Here is a 17,002-nt window from a genome sequence, read left to right as displayed (position 1 = left end):
TTTACAATATGGGGATGTCTGTTTCCCAAGGCAAGACCCCTCACCACAGGGGCTGTCCCCAGGAAAGGGGGACGAATGGCAACCGTAATTAACCTACAAAACCTTATTTTCAGATTACTGTAAAGAAAGGTTTCCTAATTGGTTGCTGCACATTTCACACCATAACTGCTCTCTTCAATTCTATGTTCAGTAAGGTAAGCACTGAACCTTCAAATTATATTTTACATTGTGTGTTTTTTCGGCATTAAAAAGTAGCAGCCTAAATATTACTAGAAACTTTTTTGTAGTCTGAAGTGGTTTTTGTGAAGGCTTATAATGCTCATACATAATTGCCCTCTTCAAAGAAGATTAACACCTAAAGTCAGTGCTGTATTTCGTTTAGTACTGCCATCTCTAGCCCTGCTGCCTAGGCACTAGCCCACCATTGTGGTTATAGTACCTATAGTCCTGATAAAGGTATCCTGCAGGGCACTGCCATATTGTGCAAATGCCAGGCTTTGGGGGGTGGGCTTCCTGCAGTGCTGAAAAAGAGTGTCCATGCCTTGGCTCTAATGGGCTCCCCAACCCTCCATATATGCTGTAGCTTCTGCGTCCCAGGAAGGATCTTCTAGGAATTAGTGCAAGGCCTGGTATTAGGCAAGGGAATTAGTACAAAGACACACTATATACACCTGTGGTGGCTGGCCATCTTTTAAAATAATAATCTAATTTCTTGTTTTTCTTTTTTTACCTACAGGGATGGCCAGATCAGCAGACAAGAAATCACTGCATACTTTATGAGGGCAAGCTCCATATGCTCCAAACTTGGCTTGGGATTTCTTCACAACTTCCAAGAGACCACCTACCTGCGCCCAACTTTCTGTGACAACTGTGCTGGCTTTGTGAGTAGTGAAATCATAAAGACCCAACAGACCACACTGGCTAGGAAATTAGCATGCCTACCTTGCAGCTTCAAGTTCAGTTCCCACCAGAGGCTATCTTTATGGAAAATGTATGTGTGGGTTTCCTGAAAGTGCTCCAGTTTCCTGCCTAGACCCAAATATAGGTCTTAGACAAAACGAGGCCCTATTGTGTGCAGGTGTGTATGACTGTAGTTGAACTTTAGACTGTAAGCTATTGTTGGGCAGTGACTGAGATGAATGGTCCTGTGTAAAAAGTAGAATATGATGGCTCTTGTAAAATTCATTCTAGATCATATGGAGTTCAGGCAGAAAATAGAAGCTTTTCAAATATTAGTGAAATTGTTAGCTGCCTGACAGTGAAGCAGCTAGCATTTCCAGCAAGAAGGGCAGCAAAGGCGACCTAGTGTTGTGTGAAAAGTGCGCTGGATACAATGTGGTAAAGCTGCAACCTGAGAAAATAAATAGTGACAATGGGGGAAAAAGAGGTGCGCTAAACTCTTATGGGGTATTCCCCAAAAGGGATAAACCAAAATGTGATCTAAATCATACAAGTGATAACGTATGTTGAATAGTTAGATGTAACCAAACATAACGTGTCACAGTAAAGAAATTAGATAAACAAATGGTGCAACAAAGTGCAGTTCTGAAGACAAGTATAAAGTGAGGTAAATAAAGTCCAATCCAAACAAAAGTCCTTGTGTGTAGTGAATAAAATTAACTTCTAAGGTGACAAATCCACAGCAATTAGAGTGCAAGTGATCCCACCACCGTATCCAGATTGGCTCCTTACCAAAAGCAATAGGGTGTAAGGGCATAAAGGTAACCCAAATCCAGATAAGAGATAACCACGATGGATCCCAGTAATAACCACACTCAAGGAGAGGATGTGCCTCTTACCGGAAAAATCATGTATTGGGGCTAATCACACACTCTCCCGGAACTAGGTTGGTATCCTTCCCTTGGTCCCTAGGTCTGGGTGTATCTCCTCTGGTGCTTTGGTTTGTCTCGCAGTATCCCAAATGCAGAGAAAAAAACGTACAATAGTGCAGTACCTTCTATACCATTTATTGGCACAATAAAAGATACACTTACATATGACGACTTGTTCTCGGGCACAGCAATGGTACAAACAGCACGACAGTGGAGAATTGGGGCCGCGGCCGCCTGCAGCGCGGTCCGCGGCGAAGAATGATGACGTTGCGGCGCTCCTTTCTGACGCGTTTCCTCCAAAAGCGGACATCAATGGAGATAGGAGATCCCCAATTCTCCACTGTCGTGCTGTTTGTACCATTGCTGTGCCCGAGAACAAGTCGTCATATGTAAGTGTATCCTTTATTGTGCCAATAAATGGTATAGAAGGTACTGCACTATTGTACGTTTTTTTCTCTGCATTTGGGATACTACGAGACAAACCAAAGCACCAGAGGAGATACACCCAGACCTAGGGACCAAGGGAAGGATACCAACCTAGTTCCGGGAGAGTGTGTGATTAGCCCCAATACAGGATTTTTCCGGTAAGAGGCACATCCTCTCCTTGAGTGTGGTTATTACTGGGATCCATCGTGGTTATCTCTTATCTGTATTTGGGTTACCTTTACGCCCTTACACCCTATTGCTTTTGGTAAGGAGCCAATCCGGATACGGTGGTGGGATCACTTGCACTCTAATTGCTGTGGATTTGTCACCTTAGAAGTTCATTTTATTCACTACACACAAGGACTTTTGTTTGGATTGGACTTTATTTACCTCACTTTATACTTGTCTTCAGAACTGCACTTTATTGCACCATTTGTTTATCTAATTTCTTTACTGTGACACGTTATGTTTGGTTACATCTAACTATTCAACATACGTTATCACTTGTATGATTTAAATCACATTTTGGTTTATCCCTTTTAGGGAATACCCCATAAGAGTTTAGCGCACCTCTTTTTCCCCCATTGTCAGCAAAGGCAACCTCCATGTTTACATGGGACAGGTTTCTATTAAAATAGATTTTCCCTACCATGCAGTCTTTGGACTATTAGAGCAGAAAAACACTTAACATTGTGAGTGTGATGGAGGGGGCAGAACACACAAAAACCCCTACTTACCAAAAGTTGATGTTCTGGTAGTCCCAGTTATATACTGAACCTTCAGATCCCAGAACTACAAGGTTTCAGTGCTAACCACTGCATCAACACATTACCCGGTGGATGCTACTAATTCACTCATTACTAAAGTGGCAAGAGTGTGGGCTTTTGTAAAGTTCCATTTAAAGGTAGAAGTAGAATAGAAGTATTTTTCATTGTAAACATGTTTTCAGACAAAACATCTGTTAATATTTGTAAGACAATGAAGAACAAACACTATTTAATTGTACTGAAGAGTGGTATATGCTTTATTTTCCAGCTCTGGGGTGTGATCAAGCAAGGATACCGCTGCAAAGGTAAATACTATATAACAAGAATTATCAAAAAAGTCCAAACAAGGGGGGATAACAGTGCGCCTCATTTCTCAGTAGTCTGTGTTAGGCTCCGTTCACATCTAGGCGTTTTTGGGGAGTTTTTCTGCTCTAGGATCAGCTCTCAAAACGCCCAACAAGACAAATCCTATTCATTTCAATGGCCCCTGTTCACATCTGAGCGTTTTGACGCTGTTTACAAAACGCCCAACGCTCAAAAAAGTACATGAGCTTCTTTTTGGGCAGATTACAGGCGTTTTCCATTGGTATCTATTCAATCAAAAAACGCCTGCACAAAAAACGCCTGTAAATCGCGGTAAAAATCGCGGTAAAATCGCGGTAAAAAAACGTGCGAAAACGCTACGCTCAGGTGTGAATGTAGCCTTATCGCTAGCAGCTGGGTAAATTCTTCCTTTGTTCTCTTCAGTACACTAAGGGAATAAATGGAAGAATTTAAGAGGCCAACTTTGGCGTATCCACAGGGTACCTCCTCCCCGCTGCTCATAAGATTCACTGAATCCGATCACCAATGGTCCTTTAGTGTGCACAAGCATTTTTCTATTTTGATAGTGCAAAACATTTAAATATGAGATTCTTTGGGAAAAATCAAATTGCTTGTCCACATTTTAGGACTACTGCTCATAGGGTTTCATGAATCCTAAAAGGAACAGCTGGGGAAGGGGGGCACTTTGGCTGCATTGAGTGTGGCTCAAATGGTCTTTTAAACGTTTGTTTACACGTGACCTAACCTGCATATTTCTTTTCTGCAATTTTGTGCACAGACTGTGGGATGAATTGCCATAAACAATGTAAAGAGCTGGTGGTGTTTGAATGTAAGAAGAGAACTAAAAGCTCCACTGAAGACTGCAGTTTATCTCAGGATGCTGCCACTTCTGACGTTTCATCAGCCAGTAGCAAAGAGTCAACAAATGGTAAGTAGGTGATTTCTATAATTCATTCAATATGATGTACAAAATGGTACTGTGAGCAGCTGTGCTTTGTGAAGGTTAGGTAGCACAGAATTGGCTAAACACAGGGCTAGACAGTAAAGGGCCATACACGCTTGACGAAAATCGGACAAAATATTTCTCTGTCTTCTCAGCGTTCATAACCGTTTTTAGTTGACAGTGCATAATGTTCACAAAATTTCTCGTCCAATTTTTCTTTTTTTTTGGCACATTTGTTCCTAGACTTCCGGGTTGTCAGCAACTTCAGATCATGCGTGGTCTTTTGTATCCGATTTTTCGTGGACGTACTGCATACACATTAAACGACGGACAAAAAAAATTTTGGTGTTTGTCCCTCCGTTTTTTTTCGTTGAAAATGTCGGCATCGGCTGCTGAAAGTTGTGTACGCACTAGGCGAAAATCGGACGATTTTACCTCGGACGGGAATTTTCGGCAGATTTTCTACTAGTATGTACCCCACTTAAGACTGTGCAGATGATGTGCAAAGAGCAGTAAACCAGAGGAAGCAATCAGATTACATTACTGCTCAATGAGAAATGATTGCTCTTTACTCCTCCTTACTAAATAAATGTGACAAACCTCCAGAATTGTAGTGTTCACGTAATCACAATCATTTTCTATGCTTGCCCTCTAGTGGCTTTATCACTTTAGCGCATCAAGGAAATGTAGATAATTGTAGAGAGAGCTAAATTGTTTTGTGAAAGTTGATCTTTGTAACCTTGCTCTCTCAATATACTAATTACTGCACATTCTAACCTTTAAAGTCTCTAAAGATTAGAGCAGAGACACGCACTGTACAGAGTTGCCTTGACACTAGCATGTACCTTCCCCAGCAGAAGTTTGAAAACTGAGATTTCTGTGGGGTTTTTTTTTTAATACTAAAATTAGGTTTTAATTAGTTCTTGGTCCATTTATGTTGGTAATTTTGGGTTTTACTTTCCAAAACTGTGCAGCTGAAGAGGACAATTTCCCTTACACAAATGGTGAAGACAGTGAGCACACAGAGATCGGCAAAGACAGGACAATCATGCTGATGGGAAGCTCCGCTCAGAAAATCTCTGTACGGTTACAACCAACAATGAGACACCGGAGCACGCAGACAGAAGACAATCCTCCCAGTCCCTGCTTACAGGTTACCTCTCCTCATAGGAGTCGACCAGATGGCAGTCCTAGTCCGCTTTTAATAAGGAAGCGGGCATATGCCAAGTGGGAAAATAAGGACTCTGTCCGCAAAGCCAGAGAGGAGAGACGAGTATCTAAACAAACAAACCAAGAACTAGAAAAGGTAACCAGTATACTATAATCTTATTCTATGAATGCTGTTATAGTGCTTTAATGATTACTTATTTCGGTAATAAGCATTTCATTTATACAGTATTGTGTAAACCTTTTAGGCAGGTTTGAAGAAATGCTGTTAAGAATGCTTTCAAATATAAATGTTTTGTATCTGTGGCAACTCACACTAGGAACAATATATAGGGGGGGGGAGCACTTAAGATACCACTGTCAAAACTGAGGGGGCACTCATAATTTTCGCCACTAAATCATACCACTGAAAAACTAAATAGGTATATATATATATAAATAAGGTTACAAAATACGAGAGTAATGCAGTATGCAATGATACCTTTTTATTGTACTAACCTAACACTTAAAAGACAAGCTTTCAATAGTTTTTCTTTCTTCCTCGGGTATTGCTTCAGACCTGAGAAAGAGGAAAACTCTTAAAAGCTTTTCTTTATAGTTTAAAGCAATTTCAGCAAACAGTGTATGCAATAATAACCCCTAGTATTGGTGCCAGTTTATGCAGTAATAGCCCCTAGTATTGGTGCCAGTTTATGCAGTAATAGCTCCTAGCATTGGTGTCAGTTTATGCAGCAATAACCCCTAGTAGTGGTGCCAGTTTATGTAGTAATAAAGCCTAGTATTGATACCAGTTTACACAGTAATAAAGCCTGGTATTGGTGCCAGTTTACCCAGTAATAACCTCTAGTATTGGTGTCAGTTTATGCATTAATAACCCCTAGTACTGGTGCCAGTTTACGCAGTAATAAAGCCTAGTATTGGTGCCAGTTTACGCAGTAATAACTCCTAGTATTGCTTCCAGTTTATCCAGTAATAAGGCCTTGTATTGATGCCAGTTTCAGCAGTAATAAAACCTAGTATTGGTGCCAGTTTACGCAGTACTAACCCCTAGTATTGGTGCCAGTTTACGCAGTAATAAAGCCTAGTATTGGTGACAGTTTACGCAGTAATAATGCCTAGCATTGGTGCCAGTTTACGCAGTAATAAAGCCTAGTATTGATACCATGCTCTCAGGGCAGAGGAGGTAGGGAAGAATAGGGGGACCTACCAACCACAGTGATGAAAGTGGTAAGGCCAGCCTCAACAGTGGTGGCGGTTTTAACACTTTTATCAATTTCATGGGAGATCTTTATGATTTCCCTATGGGTCTCCTGATGCGCTACAGTACAGCTCATCTCTCCGTCCAGGACTCCTTCCCTCCACCACATGGCGAAACTAAGGGGGAAGGCTGCTACAGCACATCTGATTTAATTTTATGAGGAGGTAAGTAAAACCAGTATAATTGGATTTTGTAAAAGCGTTTTAAAACAGTTCCCCACACATGGCTAATGTGTAAGGTAGAGTCTACAGGCTTGGAAAGATCAGTTTGTAAATTGATAGAACACTAGCTAAAAGATAGAATTCAGAGAGCAGTGGTTAATGATTCTTACTCTGAATGGTCTAAGGTTATCAGTAGTGTACCCCAAGGTTCAGTGTTGAGACCCTTACTTTTAATATTTTTTATAAATGATATAGGGTTCGGAAATAAAAGTACCATTTCAGTCTTGGCAGATAACACCAATATTTGCAGTGGAATAACTTCCTTACAGGATGTCTCCAACTTACAAGCCGGCCTCAATGCACTGTTTCATTGGGCAACTATTTGGCAATGAGGTTTAATGTTGATAAATGTAAAGTTATGCACTTGGGGGCTAAGAATATGCATGCATCATACATACTAGGGGGAGTACAACTGGATGAATCCATAGTGGAGAAGGATCTGGGTGTTCTGGTAGATCATAAGCTTAATAATAGCATGCAATGCCAAGCTGTGGTTTCCAAAGCAAGCAAAGTCCTTTCTTGTATTAACAAAGGCATGGACTCCAGAGAGAGAGATATCATTTTGCCCCTGTACAAATCATTAGTAAGACTTCATTTGGAATATGCAATTCCGTTTTGGGCACCAGTTCTCAAAAAGGATATTGGGGAACTGGAGAAAGTGAAGAGAAGAGCAACCAAACTGATAGAATGCATGGAGGAGCTCAACTTTGAGGAAAGATTAGAGGAACTGAATTTATTCTCTCTTGAGAAGAGGAGATTTAGGGAGGATATGATCAACATGTATAAATACATAAGGGGTCCATATAGTGAACTTGGTGTTGAGTTATTCACTTTAAGGTCATTACAGAGGACAAGGGGGCACTCTTTACAAGTAGAGGAAAAGATTTAGTCTCCAAAAACAGAAAGGTTTTTTCACAGTAAGAGCTGTGAAAATGTGAAATAGACTTCCTCCAGAGGTGGTTCTGGCCAGTTCAGTAGATTGCTTTAAAAAAGGCCTGGATTCTTTCCTAGGTGTACATAATATAACTGAGTACTAATATTTATAGATAAAGTTGATCCAGGGATAATCCGATTGCCGCTCGAGGGATCAGGAAGGCATTCTTTCCCCTGCTGTTGCAAATAGGATTATTCTTTGCTGGGGTTTTTGCCTTCCTCTGGATCAACTGTGGGTATAGGATTGTGTATATGGGATTGTATGGTTGTGTTTTCTGTTTTGTTTTTATTGGTTGAGCTAGATGGACTTGTGTCTTTTTTCAACGTCCTTGACTAACTATGTAACCTCTCTATCCGGGACTCATGCCCCTACAGTAGGGGTTCCAAATCTTTTAAGGATCGAGGGCCACTTTAGTGACTTGGTAACCAGTCGTGGGCCACAGTGAGCGGGCAGATGATAGGTTTGTGTCCACTCAGCATAAGCAGAGTCGACATGGACACAGCCCGTACTACTCTTTGGACCGTCCGATCAGATCCGCCCAGACTGAAAGGGACAGATCTACTTCTGTTTTTTAAGTGGATCGGATTAGAGATAGGCGGGTGTAAACGAACACAAGTCTGTTTTGCATCTGCTGCTCTATAGAGGTGAATGGAGGGTCCAATTGGGTCCACCTGAAAAACAGAGAGGCGGACCCGATCAGACAATTGTGTGAAAGGGTCCTAAGGCTGCTTTTACACGGATGCACTGCGGTCTACCTGCACCTCAACTGACCTCAATCTTCACTTCTTCCTCAGGATTCCTGCAGGTATCGCTTGCTGCTGCTGTCCTTCAGGCGGGTATGCCTAGTGGCTGCTGCTGGCTGTCCTCGAGGGCTGGTACTGCTGGCCGGGACTGCTGGCTGGTAGTGTTGGCAGATACAGCTGGCTGGTACTACTGGTGGGTACTACTGGCTGGTACTGCTGGTGGGTACTGCTGGCTGGTACTGTAGGTGGGTATTGCTGGTTGGTATTGCTGGCTGGTACTGTTGGTAGGTATTGCTGGTGGGTACTGTTGCTGGGTGCTGCTGGCGGGTACAGTTGCTGGGTACTGCTGGCTGGTTCCTGACCCACCATTCCCAAGCATCAGTGTGACAGGAGCCAGCCCTAGAGGAAACATGCAGCTGCAGTAGACAGCAGAGCCAATGCTTCCTGTATTGCTCTTGTCACAGGGGGAGTGCATTTGGTATCACTCTGCCTGTGACAGGAGTGGGTGCTATACAGGAAGCATCGGCTCTACTTCCTCTAGTGCCGGCTCCGTTCTTCACAGTGATGCTGTGAGATGGCGGGTCGGGAACCCACAATCTGAGCTTAATGACCCGCCATCCCAGAGCAGAAGATGGTGCCGGGATCCTGTTGGGGGGCACATGGTAGGGGGGGCCCATTATAATGTTGGGAGGGCCCCCCCTAGTGATGCCACTGTTATGGATTTGTTTATTTTTTATCAGTTTACAAAATATAAAGTGAGCGAACAGAAGAAAAATCAAATCAATATTTGGTGTGACTACCCTTTGGCTTCAAATCAGCATCAAATCTTACTCTTGCACACTTAGTACAATTGAACAAAATAAGGGATTTTCTAGGATTAGATTGAGTTGGATGATTAAGCAATTTATCAAAGCAGGTGCTAATCATCAATTTCATATGTATGTTGAAGCATAGTCATTGAAACAGAAAGAGCTGTGTAGGAGGCTTAAAATTAGGTGAGGAACAGCCAAACTCTACTACTAAGGTGAGGTTGTGGTAGACCGTTTCATGTCACAGATCAAATACCATGGCAAGACTGATCACACAAGGTAGTTATACTGCATCACCAAGGTCTCTCCCAGGAAAATATTTCAAAGCAGACTGGGGTTTCAGGGTGTGCTGTTCAAGCTCCTTTGAAAAAACAGCACAAACAACAAAAACATAAGCGCTCTATAGGCTGAGAAGAGGAGGGCATATGCAGGAGTAAGTTGTGGTTGAAATGTCCATAAAGATCAAGCATGGCCTGATTGCTGGACAATGGAGAAATACTGGCTGTAGAAGGCTGCAGGCTCTGATGAGAGCTAAAAGGAACTCTGTGGAAATGTACAAGAGAGAAAGGAGAGCAGCGCCATCTAAATGCAGTATAAAAGATGCGCTTAATAACAACAGACAAATGCAAACTCACAAGATGGGAATGATAAACCAGCATGTAAAGGGTTCATCCAGTCCAGTGGGAGGACGAGCAGCAGGGATTCGGGGAATCTTCGTTGGTTCCAGCTGTGCTAGTGCTTCCCAGCACTTACAGGTACCAGGTGTCCCTCAGAGAAGAGCCGCTAACTTCACTTCGGGGTAGGTGGGGGGTGCGCGCATTGGAAGCGTGGATGAAGACAGACCTAGATAATTACGAAAAAAATAATAATGATGACGAAAAAATAAAAAATAGGAAATAATGACAAAAAATGTACACATATACATATATTTTTATTTTTTCGTAATTTTTGTTTTGTCATCATTTTCTTACAATTATTATCTGTTATCCACTGGTCATTTATTATCCTTTTCTCATTATTTTCTTGCCTTCTTCTCTGCTTTTCTTTCATTCTGCATGTCCATGACATAACCAATGTTTTTGTTAATACATTAACTCATGCATCCAAGCAACTATTCAGGTAGAATCCAAAGTGCTCTAATATATGCCTAGTGAAGGGTTAACAAACTCCTGCACTTAATAGGTCTGTCTTCATCCCGATTAGCAGGTGTGCAGTATTTGTTTATTGTGAGCTGATTACCATGGCTTTGCCCCCAATTGGACTTCCTATTTATACCTCCTCCCTGATGGCCACATTCATTGCCTGAGGAAGAAGCATGCATGCTTCGAACGCGCACACCTCCCACTCCACCTTCTACCCAGAAGTGAAGTTATAGGCTCTTCTCTGAGGGACACCACATACCCGTAAGTGTTGGGAACCACCAGCACAGCCGGAACCAGCGAAGATTCCCCGGATCCCCACTGCTCGTCCTCCCACTGTTGTGGATGAACCCTTTTCATGCCGGTATATCATGCCCATCTTTTGAGTTTGCATTTGTCTGTTGTTATTAAACGCATCTTTTATACTGCACTTAGATGGCGCTGCTCTCCTTTCTCTCAAGCTCTTTTGAAGAAGCACAAAGAAACGGGCGAAGTTGAGGACCATGGACGCAGTAGTCAGCAAAGGAAACATAATTCAGCAGATGAAAGACATGTCATGCTTACTTCCCTTCGACATCAGAAGATGTCCAGCAGTGCAATTAGCACAGAACTGGCAGAAACCAGTGGGACCCAGGCATACCCATTTACTGTCCAGAAAAGTCTGTCCAGAAGTAGTCTTCATGGAAGAATTGCAGCCAAGAAGCCATACCTTCGACATTAAAATAAGGCTAAACAGTGGCTCCGGTGATTGGTGTATTAAAACTTCCTACAGGGGGCTACGCCAATTCCCCGGAAACGGTTATGGCAGAACTAGTAAAATTCTACTCGGATCTCTAAGGTCTTCTATACCGCAGAGGCCCTATCAAGTTATTTACAGTCTCAATAACCCTACCTTGTCAGACGCTCATAGAGCAAGTCTGGATGCTCCTCTTACGTTAGAGGAGATCCGGGAGGCAACTAGGACTTTTCCCAACTCCAAAGCACCTGGGTATGATGGGCTGCCAATGGAGGTATTCCAACAACACGCTGATATAGTTTTACCTAAGCTGTTGAAAGTATTCAATGAGGCCTATGAGCATGGACTGTTACCGCCTTCCATGTATAGGGCTAGTATTATTTTGCTTTTGAAGCGTAATAAACCAGCAACGGAGCCCAATTCCTAGAGACCTATTTCCTTGTTACAAGCTGACATAACAATTTTGGCTAAAGTACTGGCTAAGAGGCTTAACAAAGTAATTGCTGATATTGTTCATGCAGACCAAGCTGGCTTCATGCCTAACCAATCCACTGCTTTCAACCTCAGACGATACCAGCTGATAATGGTGGGGTGAGAGTGCTTTTGTCGCTGGATGCACACAAAGCCTTTGATAGCATGGAATGGGGCAGTGCTGGAAATATTTGGCTTCGGAGAACAATTTATTGCATGGGTACGTTTATTGTATCATAATCCCCCAGACTGCTATCCGGGAGGGTGACAGGACCTCACAGGTATTTTCACTAGGTAGGGGTTCTAGGCAGGGGTGCCCTCTCTCCCCCTCCTTTTTTCCCTTGCAATAGAACCCCTGGCGGCCAAAACTAGGACCAGCTCTCTGGTTGAGGGCTTTAGATATGGTGCACTACATGAAAAGATCATGTTGTATGCAGACAACATGCTGCTTTTGATGGGAAACACAGGCCCCTCTTTGCAAGCCGTAATGGACATAGTCACTGAATTTGCCATTTATTCAGGCTTGACTAATAACTGGACCAAGTCAGCCCTGTTGCCCCTGAATGGCGCTCTTAACCCCCAGTAATCTTATTTTCTGCCCAGTGCCTTTAGTTTAGATATTTGGGTGTCATAGTCTCATCTGACTGAGATTGTGGACTATTGCCGTTTGAACATATTTCCCCTGCTGTCACGGTTTAGGGATAAGGGGGAAATTGTGGCCTAAACTACTGCTGTTAGTGGTGGTAGAGCTAATTTAGCAAAAATTATCTTAATGCCCCAGCTGCTCTATTTCCTCCACATTACACCTGTGGTTATACCCCTTAAAATATAGAGTGGTAAATTCCATATTTCGCTCGCTACTTTGGAAAACAGGTCCTGCTAGAGTCAGGCTGAAGCAACTCCAGAGCTCTAAGGATACTGGAGGCCTAGCTACCCCTGGTTGTACTATATGGCAGCCCAGCTGCAGCAGTTGCTAAATGGCATGAATGATGAATCGGCTGAGGGGGAACACACACACACTGATTCCACTTTAGCTGTGGCGTTACACTGTGTAGAAGCTCAGACTTTCCCGGAAACCCTTGAGGCCCAGCTCTTCTTAAAGTCCAACAAAAGGTACCCCACATATAGGCTTCTACATAGGACTCGGTTCAAAGCAAAACAACTACAAGAGTGTCAGGATTTACTAGTTATAGCCCCATCTGGAATAACAATACTTACCCGGAACTGGTAAAGCTGCAGTGGGTAGCCCAGTGGCTAACATATGGTGTTACTCACCTTCGTCACATTTTAAGCAATGGCAGGTTGCTCCTATTTGCTCAGATGCAAGCCAGATATGGATTGTCAAACAAAATGTACTTCCCCTACTAAATTATTTTTAAGTTGTGGATAGCATAGAGAAGAGTTAACTGCTCATGCAGTGATGTAAGATTGCTAACAGGTCCACTGGACAGTAACTGGCAGAATGCAATGGGCAGCAAGATGACGTCACGCTGCCTCAGGTCTTAAGTATGAGTCGTATGTAAGTCAGATGTTTGTAAATCGGGTACTGCCTTTATTTAATTACCAAAAGTGTATACTTCATACAACTTCTAAACGATTGAATTTGTTTTTCGAAAGGCCAATAAAAAGGAAAAGTAGTAGTTGGAAAAAAGCAGCAGTCATTTTTGGCACTTTAATCCTTCATGGTTTGCATAACAGGGAATGTGACAGGGGGGTCCTTAGCCAATATACGTTTTGTTAAAAGATGTCTCTCTTCCTGATCTCAGAAAGTTGGAGTGTGCACAACTTAAAAGACTGTCAGAAACAGGCAAAATAGGTTTCTGCAGCCCTTTTTAAACTAAACATACTGCCAGTTCATGTATTTGGCCTGTCGTTGTCTTCTGGGGAATGCTGAGATTTTCAGGTGTCTAAAAGCTGGAGGTCTCCAACTTGCTAATCACTGTTGTGATGGTCTATGTACAAAAATCAGCACATGTCTAACTGTTTTTCCTAAAGTCTGGCCATGTCACCAAGTGATCTAGGCCAATCCTCTGCTGTGCAGAACATGCAAAAAAAATAAATTTTAATAATTACTTCACATTTCAGGTAATTTTATTGTTCCTGGTACCAATTGCGTTGCTTCTGAGAACAATCAGTACCAGGATCAATGTCACCTGAAGTGCAAAGTAAGCAGTAGTGGTATAGAGATCCTGAAATATGTCCCTAGGATGTTGTTTGCAAGACTAATGTTCTATTTTTGCTCTTCACAACAGGAAAAATCCTTGTTAAAGGAGGAGAACACAAACCTGAAGATCCAGCTTAAAGATGCCCATAGAAGAATGGAGGCTTTGCGAGCAGAGCTTAGAAAGTATGTCATGGACAATGAGACTGTTGGGAAAGGATCATAGGTACAGGGACTGCTGGAAAGCCCATTGCCACGGACTGTACAGATACAGGCCATTATTCTGCTACTGAGCAAGATGGACTCGATGTCCACAGCCTGGAGGATAGAAACTAGGTGCTCGCCAGTTGCACAGTGGAACACACCAGGGATTCTACAGATTGAAGAAATACGGTGTACACCTTACTTCCATGAAGGTTAATTATATGTATACCTGTTCTAAGACTCTAATACATGTAATCTTAAGGATCCTCCCCTTAATACATCACATTTCATGGTGTAGATATTGGGTGTCTATCGGTAGTTGAAGGTGTGTAAATACAACCTTTGTTTAGCCAGTTTATTTAGTAAGGACGAGCACATTGGTGATGTCAGTGTATAATGTATGTAGTGTTCGCCTTTCCTTATCTAATTGGCATGTCAAAACAGAACACACCTGCAACAATGAACACAGAATGTAATCATAGTTCAGAACTGAAAGCTAAACAAAGCAGCTTGGTTTTATATTGGCTGCTCTGCTTCTGCTGTTTTTCAAGACCAAATGCAATTCTCCATGGTAAGATGTCTCAGGCTATGCTGTGACAATGACACATTTCTAAAAGCAATTTGGAAGAAATCAAATGTGGCAGTAGTGAAGATCACTGCAGCTTCACTAAACCAGTAAGCGTAAACCACAGGTTGAAGTATGCAACAAAGCTTAAAGAGTATGTCAAGCAAAGACTATTTTTTTCCTGGATAGAGTGGGGAAGGGTTCAAACCCTTCGGATTTGTAGTGTTGTCCAAAGTTCCAGTAGAGAAACTTTCTCCATACTTCCTCCTCTGCTGACAATATTTTACCAGACAGGAAGTAAGAGGAAACCTTCAACAGCAACACAAACTGAAATAAATACACTTTTGTTAGTAGAGTAGGGAAAGCTAAGTTTCCCTCACTTCCTGTCTGGTAAAAATTGTTGTCAGCAGGGCAGGAAATTAGGTTAAAGTGGTTGTTAACCAACTTATACAACTTTATATAATCCTCTGTGTAGCCTGGTTACTAATGCCCCTGTCTCTGTATTTTATAAAAAAAATGCAGCCTTTACCGTATCTCAGAGTGGCTCCCGGTGATCACGTGACCCAACGGCTCTCTCCTCCCCCGTCTGACAGATGCAGGGGGCAGAGCCAAGATTCCCTGCTGATGTCTGGCGGGGTGAGAGGAGGAGAGGAGAGAGAGAGATGGCCGGTCACGTGATCGCCGGGAGCCGCTCTGAAATATGGTAAAGGCTGCATTTTTGTTTTTTTTATAAAACACAGAAACAGGGGCATTAGTAATCAGGCTACACAGAGGATTATAGAGGACAAGAAAAGTTTTAAATGCAGCAGGAGGGGAGGGAGTGGGCTCTAACACAGGAGCAGACAGGCAGGGAGGGAGAGGGGAGAGGAGGACAGAGAGCACAGAGGAGGACAGAGAGCTGCAGATGACGGAGGCGCGTACACTGACCACGGTGTCAGGGCTCAGCAACCATGATATACTGTGGTCAGTGTATAGGGGGAAGGTAGAAACTGGCAGGATCAGCCAGGTTTTTCAGGTGATACGGGGTGCCAAATTACACAGCACAAGCACTAACATAACATGCTTTAAAGGAACAGGATCTTTATTTTTTTGCTTTTTGGGGGGTAATAAACGCTCTAAATCGCTCTATCTGAGCCTGGGATAGCAGTAAAAACCTCGCAGGAGACCTAAACATCTCTCAGTATATTTAAAACATTAAAAAGGTGTTGGCTTGACTTACACAATAACTTTTACAGACAAATAGGTAACGGCAGCAGAAATGAAAATGACGGCTTTAAAGCAAAGGTTATATTGTCAGTAACCCAATACAGTAGTGCTGCTTTAAGCTTTTTTTTTTTTTGGCGATAAATGCCTAATAACACAGAACAATCCAAAAGGACAGCAAAACGATGTCAAATATCTGTCATTGCACAATATGAGAACTTTTAAGTTCAATATTTGTCAATACTGCTGGTGGCTCTTTTATATAAAGTAACTATTTAGGTTTAATAGCCTTTTAAAAAAGGAACGTTTATTGAGAAAGACTTGGAGTCTGGTTGCCGTTGCTGATGACTGACAATTATATTTGCTTGGCTGTCATGCTGACTTATTGGCTTTAATACCATGGTCACTGACCAAACTCAGAACTCAGAAATTACTGAAGCCAGCAGGTCAGAATAAAAGTCAGGGACCCAGATTCAGCAATGGAAGTATTTTTCTCTCAGTTTACTTTAGGTCCTGTGTCTATGGTCCTTGGGTTTCTAATGATATCTGTTTGACATCATTCTGAGATGTGTCTAAGATCATTCAGAATTCATCGACAGGTGCAACTGACCTCCTTCTGACCTACTTTAAGCAGGTTTTGCATTCCCATAGATTGTATAGGAATGCAAAACCAACTTGAAGCAAACAAAAGCCTATTCACATAGACTCTTAAGCTGAGGTCTACTGAAAAAAAAAAAAGTTGTATGAAACTATAGATTACTTGTGCTCCTTCCCTGAACAGGAGATTCATTGGACTAGTTTTCTCATCAAGGCAATTACTTTTGCATTCAAGCTTTCTTCCTGGCTGGCCAAATTCTCCACTATGTGGAGAATAGGAAGAGCGGATGTTTGACTACCTCGTTTGGCAATGGCAACTTTGGTGTAGAGATGGTGTGTAGCACAGGAACTACAGCAGATGACCCTCTCCACTAAGACAGCGATGTTAAAGTGACTCTGTCATAAGAGAAGTACAGGAGTTACCATTGTTGGCCCCTTTTAAATATAATGGTTGCCAGGCTATTTCTAACTTAAGAACAAGCAGTGTCAGAATTTTTTTTAT

The 17,002-nt window shown here is 42.4% G+C and overlaps 1 protein-coding gene across 1 annotated transcript in view; it reads left to right on the top strand.

The window, feature by feature from the left end:
• Positions 1-15,063, top strand: part of RASGRP1 (RAS guanyl releasing protein 1) — a 99,978-nt gene extending 84,915 nt beyond the window's left edge. Inside the window, exons 13-17 of the mRNA XM_082274832.1 lie at positions 737-881; positions 3,294-3,330; positions 4,128-4,277; positions 5,267-5,598; positions 14,023-15,063. Of these exons, the coding sequence (XP_082130958.1) occupies positions 737-881; positions 3,294-3,330; positions 4,128-4,277; positions 5,267-5,598; positions 14,023-14,157 (799 nt within the window). The 3' untranslated portion in view covers positions 14,158-15,063. The remainder of the gene's footprint in view (positions 1-736; positions 882-3,293; positions 3,331-4,127; positions 4,278-5,266; positions 5,599-14,022) is intronic.
• Positions 15,064-17,002: the final 1,939 nt, after the last annotated feature.

Source organism: Pelophylax lessonae (assembly GCF_965119305.1).
Source record: "Pelophylax lessonae genome assembly, chromosome: 13".
Lineage (NCBI taxonomy): Eukaryota > Metazoa > Chordata > Amphibia > Anura > Ranidae > Pelophylax > Pelophylax lessonae.
The sequence above is the reverse complement of the archived record's forward strand: the minus strand, read 5'-3'. Positions and strand labels throughout refer to the sequence as shown.